This window comes from Macrotis lagotis, chromosome 1 (genome assembly GCF_037893015.1).
Source record: "Macrotis lagotis isolate mMagLag1 chromosome 1, bilby.v1.9.chrom.fasta, whole genome shotgun sequence".
NCBI lineage: Eukaryota > Metazoa > Chordata > Mammalia > Peramelemorphia > Peramelidae > Macrotis > Macrotis lagotis.
Genome location: NC_133658.1, coordinates 843,377,328 through 843,394,597, shown reverse-complemented (window position 1 = coordinate 843,394,597; position 17,270 = coordinate 843,377,328). Strand labels below are relative to the sequence as shown.

At 35.1% G+C, this 17,270-nt stretch overlaps 1 protein-coding gene across 1 annotated transcript; it reads left to right on the top strand.

Moving 5' to 3' along the window:
• Positions 1-3,647: 3,647 nt before the first annotated feature.
• Positions 3,648-4,604, top strand: LOC141490623 (olfactory receptor 52P1-like). The gene has a single exon (XM_074190732.1). It carries the CDS (start codon positions 3,648-3,650, stop codon positions 4,602-4,604), a length of 957 nt encoding a protein of 318 aa, XP_074046833.1.
• The last annotated feature ends 12,666 nt before the right edge of the window (positions 4,605-17,270 follow it).

Sequence of the window (17,270 nt, the reverse complement as noted above, 5' to 3'; positions counted from 1 at the left end):
CATTAAGTGTATAATAGCATTAATTTTAAAAAGTATATAATTAATTAAAAATACTTTATTGCTAAAAATAAAGCTAATTATCTTCTAAGCTTTCAGAAAGTTGTAATATTTTTGCTGGTGAAGGGCTCTGCATGATGTTGATGGCTCTTGACTGATCAGTGTGGTGACTGTTTGATGACTCTGGGGACTATGACAATTTAAAAAAAAAACAAGACAACAATGAAGTTTGCCACATGGGTTGGTTCTTCCTTTCACTAGACTATTTAGAGTCATTGTAGAGTTATTAATTGACCTAATTTCAATATTGTTATTTTTCAGGGAATAAGGAGAGAGGAGAAAGAAGGGAATCTTCGGTCTTACAACATTAACAATTAGGTCTTTTCTCTCATAAGGATGCGCTTCGTTATGGGTGCCTCAAAACATTTACAATAGTAACATCAAAGATCAAGTCTAGATCACAATAACAGACGTAAAAAAGAAAAATTTGAAATCTTGAGAGAATTACCAATACGTGACACAGACACAGAATGTGAGCATATGCTTTTGGAAAAAAGAAGCTAATAGACTGAGTGATGCAGGGTTGCCTCAAAACTTCAATTTGTAAAAAATGCAATGCCTGTGAAACTCAGTAAAGTGAAATGTAGTATACCCAAGTATGCTTGCAGTGAATGCAAAACCGGTCAAAAAATCAGGAAGACCCAGGTTCAAGTCTCACTTCTGACATATGTTGACTATGCATCTCTAGGAATATCATTTAAAAATCTTAGTGCTTCAGTCAATTATCCAAGACTGGGTTCCTTGATTAATGAAATCAGAATCCAGTTTAAGAAAAGTTAAAAGACTGGGATTATCTGACTTGATAGAAATTTATATTGAAAAATCTCAGTACTTTAGTCTTACCCATAACATAAATAAGCAGCAAGATAGTATTTCTAATGTGGCAGTGAGGTAGTACCTAGCCTAGAGTTAGAAAGTATCACATTCTGGAGTTCAAATTTGACCCCAGACACTCACTATCTGTGTGAACCTAAGTGTCACCTAACCATGTTTTCCTCAGTTTTCTCATCTGTAAAATGAAATAGAGAAGGAAATGGTAAACAACTTTAGTATTTATACTAAGAAAACTCCAATTAAAGTCACAGGAAGTTAGATATGACTGAAAATTGACTTAGCACCAGATATCTTCTAATGGGTGTCAGTAACAATATTGTATCCAAAATGAGGGATATATATATATATATATATATATATATATATATATATATATATATATATATATATATATATATATATATATATATATATAGGATCTCTCTCTCTCTCTCTCTCTCTCTCTCTCTCTCTCTCTCTCTCTCTCTTTCTCTCTCTCTCCTTTGAGAGTCCTGCTTTTCTGTCATAGATTTTATATGAAGCACTGGGTTTAGTTTCATTTATCTTACTTTAGGAGAAACCTTGATAAAACAGGTAATATACAGATAAGTCCAAGAGAGTTTTTTGACAACTCTTCCATATGGGGAATGGTTGTTATAATATTAAAAGATTAATTTGGAGAAGAAAAGATCTAGGGAACCTCATTCCTTCATTCATTCAACAATATTTCCAGAGTGGTTACTATGTGCCAGAGTCATAGAGGATACAATGGAACAAAAGATATAGTCATTGCTCTCAAAGAACCAAATAGAATGGAGAAAATGATACACAGACTGAAATAAAGATATGTGCATAGATAAGGTAAATAGGATTTCAAACGAAGGAAGGCTCTCTTTCATTCAACAGTTAAGGAGATAAATCCTAGAAGACTTTTGAGAATATGGCATTTTAGTTTAAACTTAAACAAGAAATCATTTGTTTATCTTTCATGCTTGAAGAGGTCCATGACATCAGAAAGATGATGTCAAGACTTACAAATGAATTGGATTAAAGTGAAGGAGGGATGTGCAAAATAACCAGCTTCACTCTCTCTTTCAGAGTCATCTTGGTCCAGTGTCAGCCCAAGTTTCACTTGCTTATTGTGTGGACTCTGACAGCTCAAAGTTCGGATTATTATCATTTCTTTTACTTTGCCCAGAAATTCTGAGCCTCTTTCCCTCCCAGATAAATGATTAGTAAATAAACATTATTACCACTGCATCAGTACTAGAGTTGACCTGAGTCTCTGACTCAGAATGACAACATTAGCTCTTTCCCCTTATTCTTACCAATGCTATATTGGTATCCTTATTAAATTTTATGCTGTTTAACTTTAGCTCACCCCAAGATCTTTTTGAAACTCAGATTACAATTTATTAGTCTCATTTCCACCATAGAGTAAAGAGAACAGGAGATGGAGATTGAGGAAAAATAGAGACAGGGAGAGAATTGGAAGAAGAAAAAGTTGTAGAGAGGAAGAGAGGAGAGGTAAAGGTAGAAAAAAAATGTTTCTGTTTTGTTCAATAGACAAGTGAAACCATATTCTTACATAAAAGGAGAGAGAGAATTGATGATTAATAGAGGAAAACATAATTTTTTTTTTTTAAGTTTTTGCAAGGCAATGGGGTTAAGTGGCTTGCCTAAGGCCACATAACCGGGTAATTATTAAGTGTCTGAGGCCTGATTTGAATTCAGGTACTCCTGACTCCAAGGCCAGTGCTCTATCCATTGTGCAACCTAGCCTCCCCCTTATAATTTCTTAAATATGGCAATTATACCATAGAGATTTTTGATGAGTTAGATGCAAACTAACATAAACATACAATGGAAAGACAAGGAAAAAAAAACATGTTGCATCTCATAATTTAGGATTTGAAACGTATTTTTATAAAGGAGAAAGACCCCAGAAGGACAAGTAACTTAATAAAGCCTAGTATTTTAGATGAGGAAAAACATCAGGACTCTATACTTCCACAGAAAATTTCATAACCTCTCAGCATCAAACTGAATAGATCAGGAAGCATTTGTAGGTTCAAAGGCAGTGAGTACAGTGTAGTCAGAAGAATAGCGGACTTAAATTTAAGATAGATCTTCATTTTAAGCTCACATCCAAAATTTACTAACTGTTTGAACATGCTCCCTTTATATTTGTGTCTTAGTTTGCTCATCTATAAAAGGGGAAAAACAACACTTAAAATATCTACCTCACAAGGAGCTTGGTGAGGCTCAAATGAAATACAGCATATGCATCACTTTAATGTAATTTATTATTATCATTTTCATTATTTTATTCTTCCATTATGTTCTAATTTGAGAAAAAACATATCTGGGTTTGGGGTATGGTGAATAGGAAAAGAATTCTGCCCTAGAAGCCATTAGTACTGCTCCTTATCCTATCTTTGTTGCAGTCATTGAATAGTTTTGAAACAATCAGTTGTCCTTTCTGTATTTGTTTCTCAGGCATAAAATGACGGATTTTGATTCATAATTTCATTGTTTCATAAGGAATAATAAAGGGACATATCTTTGAATAAGGGAAAAAAACCCAAATGGAAACTAGGATTATCACCACAATTAGACTAAGGTTGGGGGATGCATGTCTGTTGATAGGGAACATGGAACTATGTCTCATTGGGAAGAACAATCAAGTTTCTAGCTTACCAATTTACTCTTCTGTCTCTTCTTTTTCAGGCTGGATTCACTGTGAGCCACAGATCATAGCCTATGGAGGCGACACCATGGTGGGCAACACCACTATTTCCAACTTCTCATCCTTTTTCTTGGTTGGTATTCCTGGTTTAGAATTCCTCCATTGTTGGTTGAGCATACCTGTTTTCCTTCTGTATATCATGACTGTGATGGGGAATGGCCTCATTATTCTTGTGATAAGAGAAGAATCCAGCCTTCATCAGCCCATGTTCTATTTTCTTTGTATGTTGGCCTTTGATGATATAGCCATTGCCTCAACAACAGCCCCTAGGATGCTTGACATATTTTGGTTGGATGCTCATGTCATTGAATTTGATGCTTGCCTGGCTCAAATGTACTTAATTCACACCTTTTCCATCATTGAATCAGCTCTTTTGGTAGCCATGGCCTTTGACCGCTATGTTGCCATCTGCCATCCATTACATTATGCTACTATCCTGACCACTCCTTTGGTCATTAGGCTAGGACTGGTAAGTGTGGCCCGAGGAGCCATTATGGTTTTGCCCTGCCCATTGCTCATTAAACGGCTGAGATATTGTACACAGAATGTTATACGGCATTCCTACTGTGAACACATGGCTGTGGTGAAACTTGCATGTACCAATACCTACATAAATCGTAGTTATGGTATCTTTGTGGCCCTTTCAGTCATACTTCTGGACATTGGACTTATTTCTTTGTCCTATGTTAAGATCCTTCAGGCTGTTTTTCGTCTTTCTTCCAAGGAGGCCCGCTCTAAGGCACTAGGCACTTGTGCTGCACATATTTGTACAATTCTCATCACCTATATACCTGCACTGTTTAGTTTCCTCACACACCGCATTGGCAAGAGGGTGCCTCCATCCCTTCATATCATCTTTGCCAGCATATATCTCCTGGTCCCACCTGCAGTTAATCCACTAGTCTATGGTGTAAAGACCAAGCAGATTCGTGACCGAGTGGTCATCCTTTTCTTCAGGAAAAATGATAAAATTTCCAACCACTAGGATTGGGCTACAAGCAATGCCTTGTTTAAAGTTGGCTTATTTGCAAACCCTGATGCATTTTGTCTATACTGTTCTGACCCAAAATAATTGTAGATAAATTGTGTAGAGCATAATGAGATAATTCTGATACAATTGATCAATTTGGGTCTGTCTTGAAGATGCTCCTCTTGACCTGTTTGTCTACCTCCATGTACTGGTCAGAGTTTGAGGCCTGGGCCAAGATTTTGTTTCTCACCTGGGAGATAAGGACTACATAGTTCAGACTACATGGTGAAGAGCATGAAAAGACAATCCCAGACTTCTCTGCCACATCCCCAGGCTCTTTGAGGAAACTTGAATTTGACTTTTCTTTCAACATCAATTCCAAAAGTTCTTGGGATGGAATGTGATCTCTTGGCCCTAGAAAAGTTCTTTGAAAGTTATAAAGATCATAAGTTGGATGTCAAAAAACCTTTGAAAATCAACTACCTTGATCTTTGTCTACCTTGATCATGACCAATGTCTACAATGACTATTCCCTTCCAAAGTTCAGACTGATCACTGTGGCTCACCATGGTGGTCTTAAGTCTCTGGTCATGACCAAGGAAACAGACATATTTGCTTTGTTCTGTAATCATTCACTGGCCTCTGCAAATTCATGTTTAAATTGATAGAAAATTAATACCTTGAGAAACTGGTGCAGAGATGACACCTTGCTGTTTTTTTAATAACATGCTAGAAAATAATTATCAAGTAAGGTAGAAGTTTTAAGTCTTAGTATCACACAATTATTCTCAATATAAAACTGCTAGTTTTGATAAGGAGTTGTTTCCTAAACCAACCAAGAAAGTCTCTGGGCTCAAGGTCTTCAAGAACCATTTTAAACACTGACTAAAATGATGTTAACAGCTTAGCAGACATAAGTGTGAACTAGAGATATGCAAGAATTTGATGGTCAATCTCTGGTTTTTGAACTACTCCTTTTTGAAATCTGTTTTTGTTTTTCCTTTGTTTCTGAAAAGGACTATGACATCAGGGAGGTGATATCATGACATGCAGAGGAGCCAGATATAGATCAGGATGACTGGCAATGACCCTGGATACAGTGGGAGACCTTGGCCTTTATAACCTTAGGCCTTTGACAGATCTCAGTTTAAACAAGGCAATGCCCAGTTGGTGATCAGTATAATCATAATGAATATGGGAAATATGCTGGGAGGTTTTTTTTCCTGGCATAATCTATCTTCCTTTTATTTCTGTGGTCTATGGCAATTGATACCTGTCAACCTAATTCATATATCTGGGAGAACTTTCTTAGAGCATTGCCTTTTCTTCCAGGTAGTGCCAAAAATATCTTGTCATTAGGGTGATGGAAGCAAGTTCTAAAGACAATGGTCACCTGGATGGATGGGAAATATTTTTCAAGCCCTTCTCAGATGGATGATAAGGTGGCATATGTTACTACATTTTTATGAAAAAACTTTCCTATGGTTTAAGCACAGAGCAGTGTACTTCCTAGAATGGTAATAGATTCTTTGTCATTGTAATTCTTCATATAGAGATAGGACAGACTATTTCATGGAGTTTCTTGGTTAGCTACAGGTTGAAAAGTAGGTGACCTTCGAGGTCCCCCCCACCTTGGGAATTTTTTTAATGTTTGGGAATCTATGATTCTAAAAATGGTTTTTCAGCTTTGTCAAGATAAGATTAAAAAAAAAAACTACCTTGCAGCAGGCCAGGTACTGTACCAGCCATATTAATGAAACAGAAACATATATTTTATAAAATGTTACATGGTCAGTTGATAACCTTATCATTCCCTAAACCTAACTCTTGATCAAATTTCTTTGTTGAGGATACTCTTATTATTCTTCCATTCACCAGATTCACAACCATAGAGTTCCTTAATGTACCACAAATAAATTGTCAAGTTTTGGCAAATCTCTGTCTACACCATTTCTCCAAACTTTTTTCTTTGTTTTCATGAATATGGCCCCCATCTTAATTCAGCTTCTTATCAGTGTTTTCCTGGACTATTGTAATTGTCTTCTAATAGGTCTCTTTCTAATCTGTTCTTCATAGAACTGCCAAAATAATCTTCCTGAGGCAAGGAAATGTTTGACAATGATATTAAAATATCTCCTATTAAAAATTTGTCGTTCTTTATTATTTCTAGTGTAAAATACAAAGTCATGAATTTTTAAGGTCCTTTACAATTTACCTCCAACCTACCTTTCCAGCATATTGCACCTTTATGTACTATTCTTTCAAGTCAAATAAGACCAGTAAATTTTCCCTGAAAATATTACATCTCCTGTCTCTATGACTGTATATAGGCTTTATTACCAATGAATAGAGGAAAGAAATGCAATGCCATTGCTTCACATGCCTGCACTTCCTCTTTCTTCACTCCACATTTAAGGAATCTTAGTTCTTTTCAAGGCTCCAGGCAATTTAGTATTTCCTCCTTTTATGTATTTGTATAAGTGTCATATCTACTTCACTCTCACAGTGCCAACTGTTGGAGGGGGTTGGGATTGTTCTTGATTATATCTTTGTCTCACTTCTAACCTCCTAAGCAAGGGGATCAAGTATAGTTGCATACGACACAATCTAACCTTTTAATTTTCCATCAAAGTTCATGTCTTTTTGTTATTTGACTGCATGGAAGACCTCACTGAAGTGACTCTCTGCACTCTCATCATAACTTAATTCTATTTCCATGCTTTCTTGTTCACTACTCCAATGCTTTCAACAAGTGAACAAATGAGTGAATAAATGAAATGAAAAAAGCATTTATCAAAATCTTTCTATGTATAAGCCTTTGTGCTATCAGTAATGGGGATGCAAATAATTAAAATCAAGAAAGTCTTTGATCTCAAAGCATTGGCATATGAGCTGTGATTTGCTAAAGGTCACATAGCAAGTCAGTGGCAGAAACACATCTTGTCATCATACCATGTTGCACCGAATTCAATGAACAGAAACTTAGCAATCTGGAACTTTCAATAAAAATTTCAGGAGAAATGAGCAGATGATATGAGCCTTAACCCGGTAAGCTATTTTAAAATAATAATAATAATGACAATAATTACATTTATATGGAGTTTTAATGACTTCCATTCATGTAGAGTTTAAAAATTTGCAAAAATATTTTGCATTACTGATCTTATTTGAATATCATGCCCACAGATGTACCTATGACTAACTGCACCTAACTGAAGCACTCAGAATTGTTGAGAATTATCTATGTCAGGGCAGCTATTAGGTGTCAGGAAATTTATTTGAAAGTCCATATGCAAAAGGAGCAATTTACCACTTCCAGAACTTCTCTTGCTACAGTCATCAGGATATTTTCCATAAATATGTATAGTCACTATGTACTCCATGATAGTCTCTTTGTGAAGCTTTAAATCTGTACCTTATTTGTCCTTAGGTCCCAATGTACACATTGCAATCAACTATTCCAGGGACACTGGAAGGTTGCTGATGAAAAATGGAATAGGAAAAAACTTACTGACACTTTCAAACTCACTCTCTTGACTCTCCTGGGAATTCCCAATTTTTTTTTAACATTTTAGCATTTTATTTGTTTTCCAATTATATACAATAGTAATATGTACCCATCATTTTTTGCAAGGTTATGAATTCTGCAATTTTTCCCCCCTCCTCCCTTCCCTCTCCCCCACAGAAGGCTGTCTGGCAGTCTCTACATTTTTTCATGCTATACATTGATGTAAATTGAATGTTATAAGAGTAAACATAATATCCACCCCAAGAAGATAAAAAACTTCAAGAATAGAGAGAGAGGAAAAAAAATTGAATTTCACTCTATGTTCAGATTTCAATGGTTCTGTTTCTGGGGTGAGTTGCTTTCTTTATCATAAGTCCACCAGAGAAGTTGCTTCAATATTTTTCCCACAGTTGCTATTACTAGTTGTACCTCCACTCTATTTCTCCCTACTCTCATTTATTCTATTCTCTCGCTCTCCTTTCATCCTAGCCATGTCCAAAATTGTGTTGAATGTGAGTACTCTCTCCCTCGATCTTCCCTTTCTTCTATCACCTATTTCCCCCTTCCATACCCACATTCTCCCTCATCTCATCCCTTTCCTCCCATCTTTGTCCAGGGCAAGACAGATTTCCTTACTCTATTAAATCTGTATGTCATTTCTTCCCTGAGCCATTTCCAATGAGAATGAAGGCTCACTCATTCCACCTTGCATTCCCCCCATCCACTCCATTGATAAAGCTTTTTCTTGACTCTGATGTGAAATCTCTCAGCTTCTTCTTCATCTCCTTTTCCTTCCTCCCAGTACTTTCCCCCATCACTCATTGACTCCATCCCTTTACCTCATCGTACCATTATATTCTGCTTGTTCCTATGTCCTGTCTATATATTCTTCTTCCAAAAGCTCTTATAAATAAGAAAGTTCATATGAGTTATCAATGTCTTCTTCTTGTGCAGGAATACAAACAGTTCAATATCATCAAGTTCCTCATGGTTAGTCCCTCTCTTCCACCCCCTCTATGGTTCACCCGAGTCCTGTACTTGGAGAACAAACTTTCTGTTCAGCTCTGATCATCTCAGCAGGAAAGTTTGAAAGTCCCTCGTTTCATTGAAAGTCCATCTTTTAACCTGAAAGAGGATGTTCAGTTTTGCTGGGTAGTTGATGCTCATATTCCATTCCCTATAAGCCCATAATGTCGATGCTGCCAGATCCTGTGTAATCTTTACTATGGAGCCTAGGTAGTTGAATTGTTTGTTTCTGGAAGCTTTTGGAATTTTCTCTTTGATTTGGGAGGTTGAGAATTTGGCTATAATATTCCTGGAAATTTTTTCTTTTGGGGTCTCTTTCAGGGGGTGACTGGTGAATTCTTTCGATTTGTATTTTACCCTCAGCTTTTAGGATCTCAAGTCAATTTTGTTGTATTATTTCTTGAAAAATGAAGTCTAGGCTCTTCTCTTGGTCGTGGCTTTCATTTAGCCCAATAATTTTTATAATTATTTCTTCTGGATCTGTTTTTGAGTTTTTCCAATGAGATATTTCACATTTTCTCCTAATTTTTGGCTTTTTGGGGCAGAGCTTCATTTCTTCCTGCTTTCTTACAAAGTCATCAGTTTCCTTTAGTTCCTTTCTGCATGTGAAAGAGATATTTTCTTCAGAGAGCTTTTTTAGCTTCTTTTCCAGCTGGCCAATTCTGCTTTTTAAGGCATTCTTCTCCTCATTTGCCTTTTGTTTTGCTTTTTGCATTAGGTCTAAACTGTTTTTTAATATATTATTTTCTTTAGTATTTTTTGGTATTTCACCAAGCTTTTGATTTGGTTTTCATGATTTTTCTGCATCACTCTCATTTCTCCTCTCAATTTTTCCTCCACCTCCCTTAATTGCTTTTCAAAGTCTTTTTCGAGCTCATCCATAGTCTGAGCCCATTTTCTGTTTCTCTTGGAGGTTTCTGATGGATAAGTTTCGATTTTGTTGTCATCTGAGTATGTGTTTCGATTTTCCATAGGACTAAAGTAATTCTCTGTGGTCAGATTCTTCTTTTTCTGTTGTTTACTCATTTCCTCAACCCACGACTCACTCATTCTATTGTAGCAGAGTTCTCTCACCACCCCTTCAAGGTGTTGCCAGCAATCTCTGGTCTGGGCTGGGCTGGACTGGGCTGTGGCCGCAGCTTTTTTCCCAACCCCTTGTCCTAGCGAAACACACTTTTCCAGTGGAACTTCTAAGTTATATTGAACTGGGGAAATGTATCACTCAGTGTTTCTGTGCGTTCTGCCCCTCTAAGTTTTGGCTAGAACCATCCTTTGTTTTCTTTTGGGTTTGGGGAATTGGAGTTCCCAGAAAATGCTGCCTTCACACTACTCTCTTCGCTCCACTCCCAGAATTTCCAATTCTAATAAGGTCAATGATTTTACACAAGCCTCCAGAGGAGAGGAGCAAGCTTTTTCATAGATTTCTGGAGCACCCAAGAAGATGTCTAGCCCTTGTTCACATTTAGTGAAAAACAGATGTTTTCTCACCTACTGAATGCATCATGGTTAACTGCAATAGAGATTTCAATCCAATACTTACATTTCACTTATTGTTATAAATTTACTAACACAAAGGAAAGTTTGAGAAAACAAGTGTAGAGAGCATATGCTACATAAATATCACCTATGGTTTGGAGTTAGAGTACTGACTAGAATGTGTTGTTTTGGAACCTATGTTCATTCCTTTCCTAGATACCTACTTAGACATCTGCATACTGGTTCTGTGGCCCTTTCCAGTTTTAGTTATTGCTATGACTACACCTTACCACACTTGAGACATACACTCAATGTCCTTCTGATCCACTATGCTATTAAATAAAGTAATTGCAAACAGAAATACATCAGTTTGAAATTTAGGTTATTCAAGAAAAAAAAGAGAGGATATTTTTGACAGATGTCTTTTTAAAAACTATGTGCCTATCTGCAGGGAAATATTTTTAATGTCAATAAATATAAATAACAGTATGTATAGTAGGTGCACATATACAGATGACATCAGGGGAGAGAGATGGGGAGAGGGAGAGGGACAGGGAGAGGGAGAAGGAGAGAGAGGGAGGGAGAGGCAGAGGAGAGACAGAGACAGAGACAGAGACAGAGACAGAGAGAATGAAAGAATAGTGGTTGATGAAAAAGTCTTCTCTGTAAGACACTTATCCATCAACTCAATAGCAGCAGTAAATGTTTTCCTGCTCACTTCACTTTGCATCATAAAGTCTTCCCAGGTTTTTCTGAAACCATCCCCTCTCTGATCAGTTCTTGGAGAATAGTAGTATTTGATCACAATTATATACCAAAGCTTGTTTAGACATTCTCCAACTGATATTCTCTTCAATTTCCAATTCTTTGTAACCACAAACAGAGCTGCTATAAATATTTTTATATGTTAGGTCCTTTCCCTTTTCCTTTGAGCTTTTTAATATATAGATATGGTAGTGGCATTATTGGGAAAAGGTGTATGAGTAATGTTTTAGCCCTTTGGACACAGTTCCAAATTGCTCTTCGGAATGGTTCACAATTCCACCAATAGTGAATTAATGTTCTTACTTTTCTTTATCTCCTCCATCATTTGTCATTCTCCTTTTCTGTCATGTTAGCCTACATAATAAATGTAAGGTGATACTTCAGAGTTATTTTAATCTTAATTTCTCTAAGTTATTTGATCATTTTTTCATTGTAGACTGTGATTAAAGGTAGTGCTATTGTTGAGTCAAAGTATATAGTTAATTTAATGACTGTCATAATTCCTGATTGCTCTCTAAAATGGTTGTATCATTTCACAATTCCATCAACAATGATTTAGAGTCACAATTTTCCTATATTCCCTCCAACATTTATCATTTTCCTCTTCTCTCATTTCAGTAAATCTTGTCAGTGTAAAATAATACTTCAAGGTTATTTTAATTTCTATTTCACTAATGAAGAATGATTTAGAACAAATGTCGGAAAAAATATTGAAACATGTTTCTCTGAGGAAGCCCTCATTTCTCAACATAGAGACCTGAGTCAAAAATAAGAGTTATTGTCCAACTTATAAATTATCATGAGATATGAACAGTTCTCAGATGAAGTTATCAATGCTATCTATGGCCATATTAAAAATGTTCTAACTCACTATTGACTGGAGAAATGAAAATTAAAATAATTCTGAAGTACTACCTTATACCTATTGGACTGACCAATAGAACAGAAAGGTAAAAATGACAAATATTGGAGGAGATTTAGGGAAAGGAGACATTAATGCACTGCTGTGAAATGATTCATTTCACAGAGCAAATTGGAACTATACCCAAAGAGATATAAAACCATGCAAACACTTTGACCTAGTAATGCCTCTGAGTTCTAGGACTGATATGTATAAGAATATTTATAGCAACTCTTTCCTAGTGGCAAAGAATTAGAAATTGAGACAATGCCCATCAGTTGGGGAATGGCTGAACAAACTGTGGAATGTGATTATGATGGAATGCTATTCTTGCTATAAGACATGATGAGCAAAATATTCTCAGTAAAACCTGGAAAGACTTAATGAGTAGTTGCAATGTGAAATATACCGTATACAAAGAAACAGCTATACTCAAGTATGATCAACTCTGAATGACTTTGTTTTTCTTAGCAATGCTGTGATCAAGACAACTCTGAAGGATTTATGATAAAGAATGCTATCCATTCCCAGAGAGAGAGAACTGATGGTGTCTTAATAAAGATTGAAGTAAACTTTTAAAAATTTATTTTTCTCAAGACTACTTTGGGGGAGTATATGTTTTTCTTTCACAACATGACTATTACAGAAATGTTTTGCATGTCTACACATTTTTAACCTATATCAAATTACTTGCCTTCTTCTTTGGGGGTGTGGGGTAGGAAGAAAGGAGAGAAGTTGGAACTCAAAGTTTTAAAAATGAATGTTAAATCTTGTTTTTACATGTAACAGGAAAAATAAAATAAAATTTAAAATGATTTAAAATATTTTTCATATTACTATAAATTATGTTGATTTCTTCTTCAAAAATTGCTTATTCAAATCCTTTAACCACTCATCAATTGTGGTATGACTTGTATTTTTATATGTTTGACAAAGTTCTTTATCTATTTTAGATATGAAACCTTTATCTGATAAGCTATCTATAACAATTTCCTTATTTTCTGCTTTCATTCTCATCTTGTCTACATTTGTTTTCTTTGTATAAACACTTTTTAATTTAGTGTAATAAAATGATCCATTTTGCAACTAACTTTGCACTATATCCTTTTTAATTATATATTATTCACCTATTAATAAGTATGATCAGTAATATGTTCAATATTCTGATATTTTTATAAAATCTTTTTATATCTAGGTCATGTATCCATTCTGACCTTATCTTGGTTAATTGTGTGAAATACTGGTCTCTAATCCAAAACTGCTTTCCAGTTTTCCCAACAATTTTATAAATCAAATAATGACTTCTCATCTCCAAATCTTAAAACATTTTTTACTTGTTAAATAAAATGCTATTATATTTATTTGTTGCTGTAAATTGTATGTCTATTCTATTCCATTTATCTACCTTTCTTTTTCTTAGCTAATACTAGATAGTTGTGATAATTGCTGCCTTCTAATATAATTTAAGATTTGGTACTGCTGATCTTAATATTTTTTTGTATTATTTCCTAAGATAGTCTTGATTTTTTCTGTTTCCAAATGGGTTTTTCTATTATTTTTCTAAATTAGTAAAAAAAAAAGTGGAAATTTAATTGGGACTTATTGTTTTTTAATAGTTTGGATAAAATTATTGTTTTTATTATATTGACACTGTGCACCCCAAGCAATACTTTTACAATTAATTAAATTTGATTTTATTTGTATAAAAAGTTTTTTAAAATAATTTTTATATGGTTCCTGGGTTTGTTTTAGCAGATGTACTCCCATGTATTTTATGCTGTTCAGAGTTATTTTATATGAAGTATTTTTTACTATCTTGTCTAGCAATGTTTTATTTGTGACATAAGAATACAAATGACTTATGATTTCTTCTTAAAACTTCATATTCATTTTTTTTGCCATTTAATCAGTGAGGAATGACTCTTATTTTTACAAATTTCATTCATTTTTCCAGAAATTTGTGAAATGAAACCTTTAACAGAGAAATGTGTTGAAAAATCTCCTGCTTTTTGTCCAATTGTAATTGTATTGGTTTTGTTTGTACAACTCCCTTTAAACTTCATTTAATCATAATTATCCAATATATTAATACTTTTTTTATTATCAAGAGACATTCCAGGTAAATTTTTCTGTCTACGATTTATTTGTTTTAATATTACCCTTTATATTTTAAATAATATATTTGTTTTGCACTTATTTGGGGATGTGGCATAGTCAATGCTTAGTTTCTGCCAAACTACTTTATAGCCTCCCCAGCAATTTTTGAAAATATTGATTTCTTGTTTCTATCTCCCCCTACCCCTCCAAAAAAAAGCCCATTTGATTTTTGTGTTTATCAAAAACTCCAGGCATATAGGCACAGGAATTCTGGCAATGTTAGTACTTCTCTGTCATTACAATTCCTGTGTCTAGCCCAGTCTTCTTAGCTATAATTGGAAAAACAATTCTTTTGGAGAAAGGGCTAGTTAGCCTCAATAGCTAACCAATTGCCATACACAGAGCCGGCAAATCAACCTATCTGAAGTAGTTGGTCTCTTGAAAGGACAAAAAGAAAGAGTCAGATGTGCTTAGGCAAGTCAAATCATCACTACCACCTTAACCAAAATTCCTCTCATCTCTACACCTCCTCCAATTCCCCCACCTCCCCCACAACTACTTTGATCTTCATCTTACCTTAGATTCTAATGGGGATGATTAAGGACCCTGAAGTTAAGAGCCTTGGAAATATCAATGTCTTTAATTCATTGTCCTTAGATAATTTCTTTTGAAATAATCCCTTTGTTTGACAACCGCTTTGTAGGTGGTATAGCTATAGTCACATGGACCAAAATTATTCTTATCTTTAAAGTACTTGGCACTACCAAATGGTTCATTTACTATTATAAGAAATGATAAGATTTTATCATTGGAAATGACATTAAAGAAATTGAAATTTATTGATCTGAACTCTAAAGAACAAGAATTATTCATGTTGTTGCTGTATTCTAAAGACAATGGGACTAAGGAGATAATCTTTGAGAATCTAATTTTATTTTGTATTATTATTATTATGTTTTATTATGGTGTGCGTACATGGTGTGTAGTCTCCTTATTTGAATGTAAGTTCAATGAAGAAGAGACTGGATCTTACCAGTTTTGCTTTACCCCACTATACAGAACAATACCTTACATTAATAATATTTTTGAATGATTGAATTTCTTGAATGATGAAAATCATTTATTTTTATAGTCAGGGATTTTTTTTACTACAGAATTGCAAATGGTTGATATTAAAAAGGTCTTTAGAAATCAACTAGTCATATCTACCCTGTATTTTACAAAAGAAACTGAGATATTGATGGGGAAGTGATTTATCTGAGATCTCACAGACAATAAACAGAAATGTAATATTCAAACCCAGATCTTTTAACTCTGAGTTCAGTGTTCTTTTCTACTATACAAATGGATTCTAAATTTAGAAAAACAACAACTCCTGAAGGAAGTCCTGGAAAACACTGTATCGCAATAAATCTTTGGTTTTGGGGGACAATTTGTTTAGGAAATTACAGTGGAAAGAAGAGATATGAGTCATTTACTGAATAACAGATACAGAGGTAGAAAGAGTTATAGAAGACTGAAGGTCACAAAGTGAATGTGTGGCAAAGCTGGGATGCAAAAGCAGTCTTTTTCTACCCATCTCTGCTCCTTAGTCATCTAGGGAGCTTGCAGGAGGATTGCGGAGCTGAGACACATGCAATCAAGAGCAATAATGACCAAAAATTATTTCTTGTTGATATATGGACTGGTAAATGGGTTTTGTTAGTATGGTTAGTATGGATAAATTTCCCAGAGAAGGTGTCATTGAATTGGGATGTTAAAGACCAAGAATATTGACCAATGTGTTATGAGAGAGATATAATATGAATAACAGAAATGAATGGGTCAGAAGATTGGACTGTAGTAAATAGCCAAATAGACTAAGCTGGATAAATGAATCTATGTAAGTCTTTTGCAAAGTATATAGCATTTCTAGGTAGCAATTGAGTAGCCTCTAGACTATAAGGTAAAGTGGTGTATATCTCTGCATGTATGTTTAAGAAATTCTTCCATTAATATAGTGAAACATAACAATATTAAGGAAATGACTGATTTCCAAGAGAATTTTCCCTTGACCTTCTTCCTTCATGGCATCACTGTCAGAGAAAAAGAGAAAGGGGGAAGGAGAGCAAGAATGAAAATATTAAATTCTAGGGTTATTCTAGGCTATTATTCCCTTTCCTAATAGCAACCTCTGGGGCAATACTTGGCTCAAATTCAAGTACCTTCAGAAACAAGATAGGAAGGCATGACTCCTCTAGGGGCCATTCTCCAGCAAGACATTTTTTCTTGCTGGTCTCAAAGGGAGGGTCTGGGATCCATAAAACCTACAACAGAACAGCTTTGTTTGCACAGGATTTCAATTGAGCACTGTGAGTTTTGGGAGAAGTGAGGGGAGGGGATTAAAGTCTAAATGTACAGGGCAGGGACTCCTGGTGTGCATCTAGGACTAGAATGCACAAAAGACTTACTTGGAAAAATGAACTCTTCAAGATGCAGAATTACTTCCTTTCCTTAGATGAGTGATGACTAACTGGGATGTTTCTGCTAATGGCTTTTCTTCATCCTATTCCCTGAGTGGGTGGCAGAAGAGAAGTCAAATGGACTTCTCTCAAATAAATTTAAGGGATGATGGAACTTTGGGAGGACACGGTGACCAGGGTTTTCGAGTTAAAAGAATAGTGGTGACTGAAGAAGAACCTATTCACTCATCCTTTCTGGGTTCTTAGTTCCTTTCCTTATTGCCTTCTTTATGGAATGAGCCTATATGTTTCTCTTTTTTAAAATTTCTTTTCATTTTTTAGGATTTTGCAAGGCAAATGGGGTTAAGTGGCTTGCCCAAGGCCACACAGCTAGGTAATTATCAAGTGTCTGAGTTCGGATTTGAACCCAGGTACCCTGACTCCAGGGCCGGTGCTTTATCCAGTGC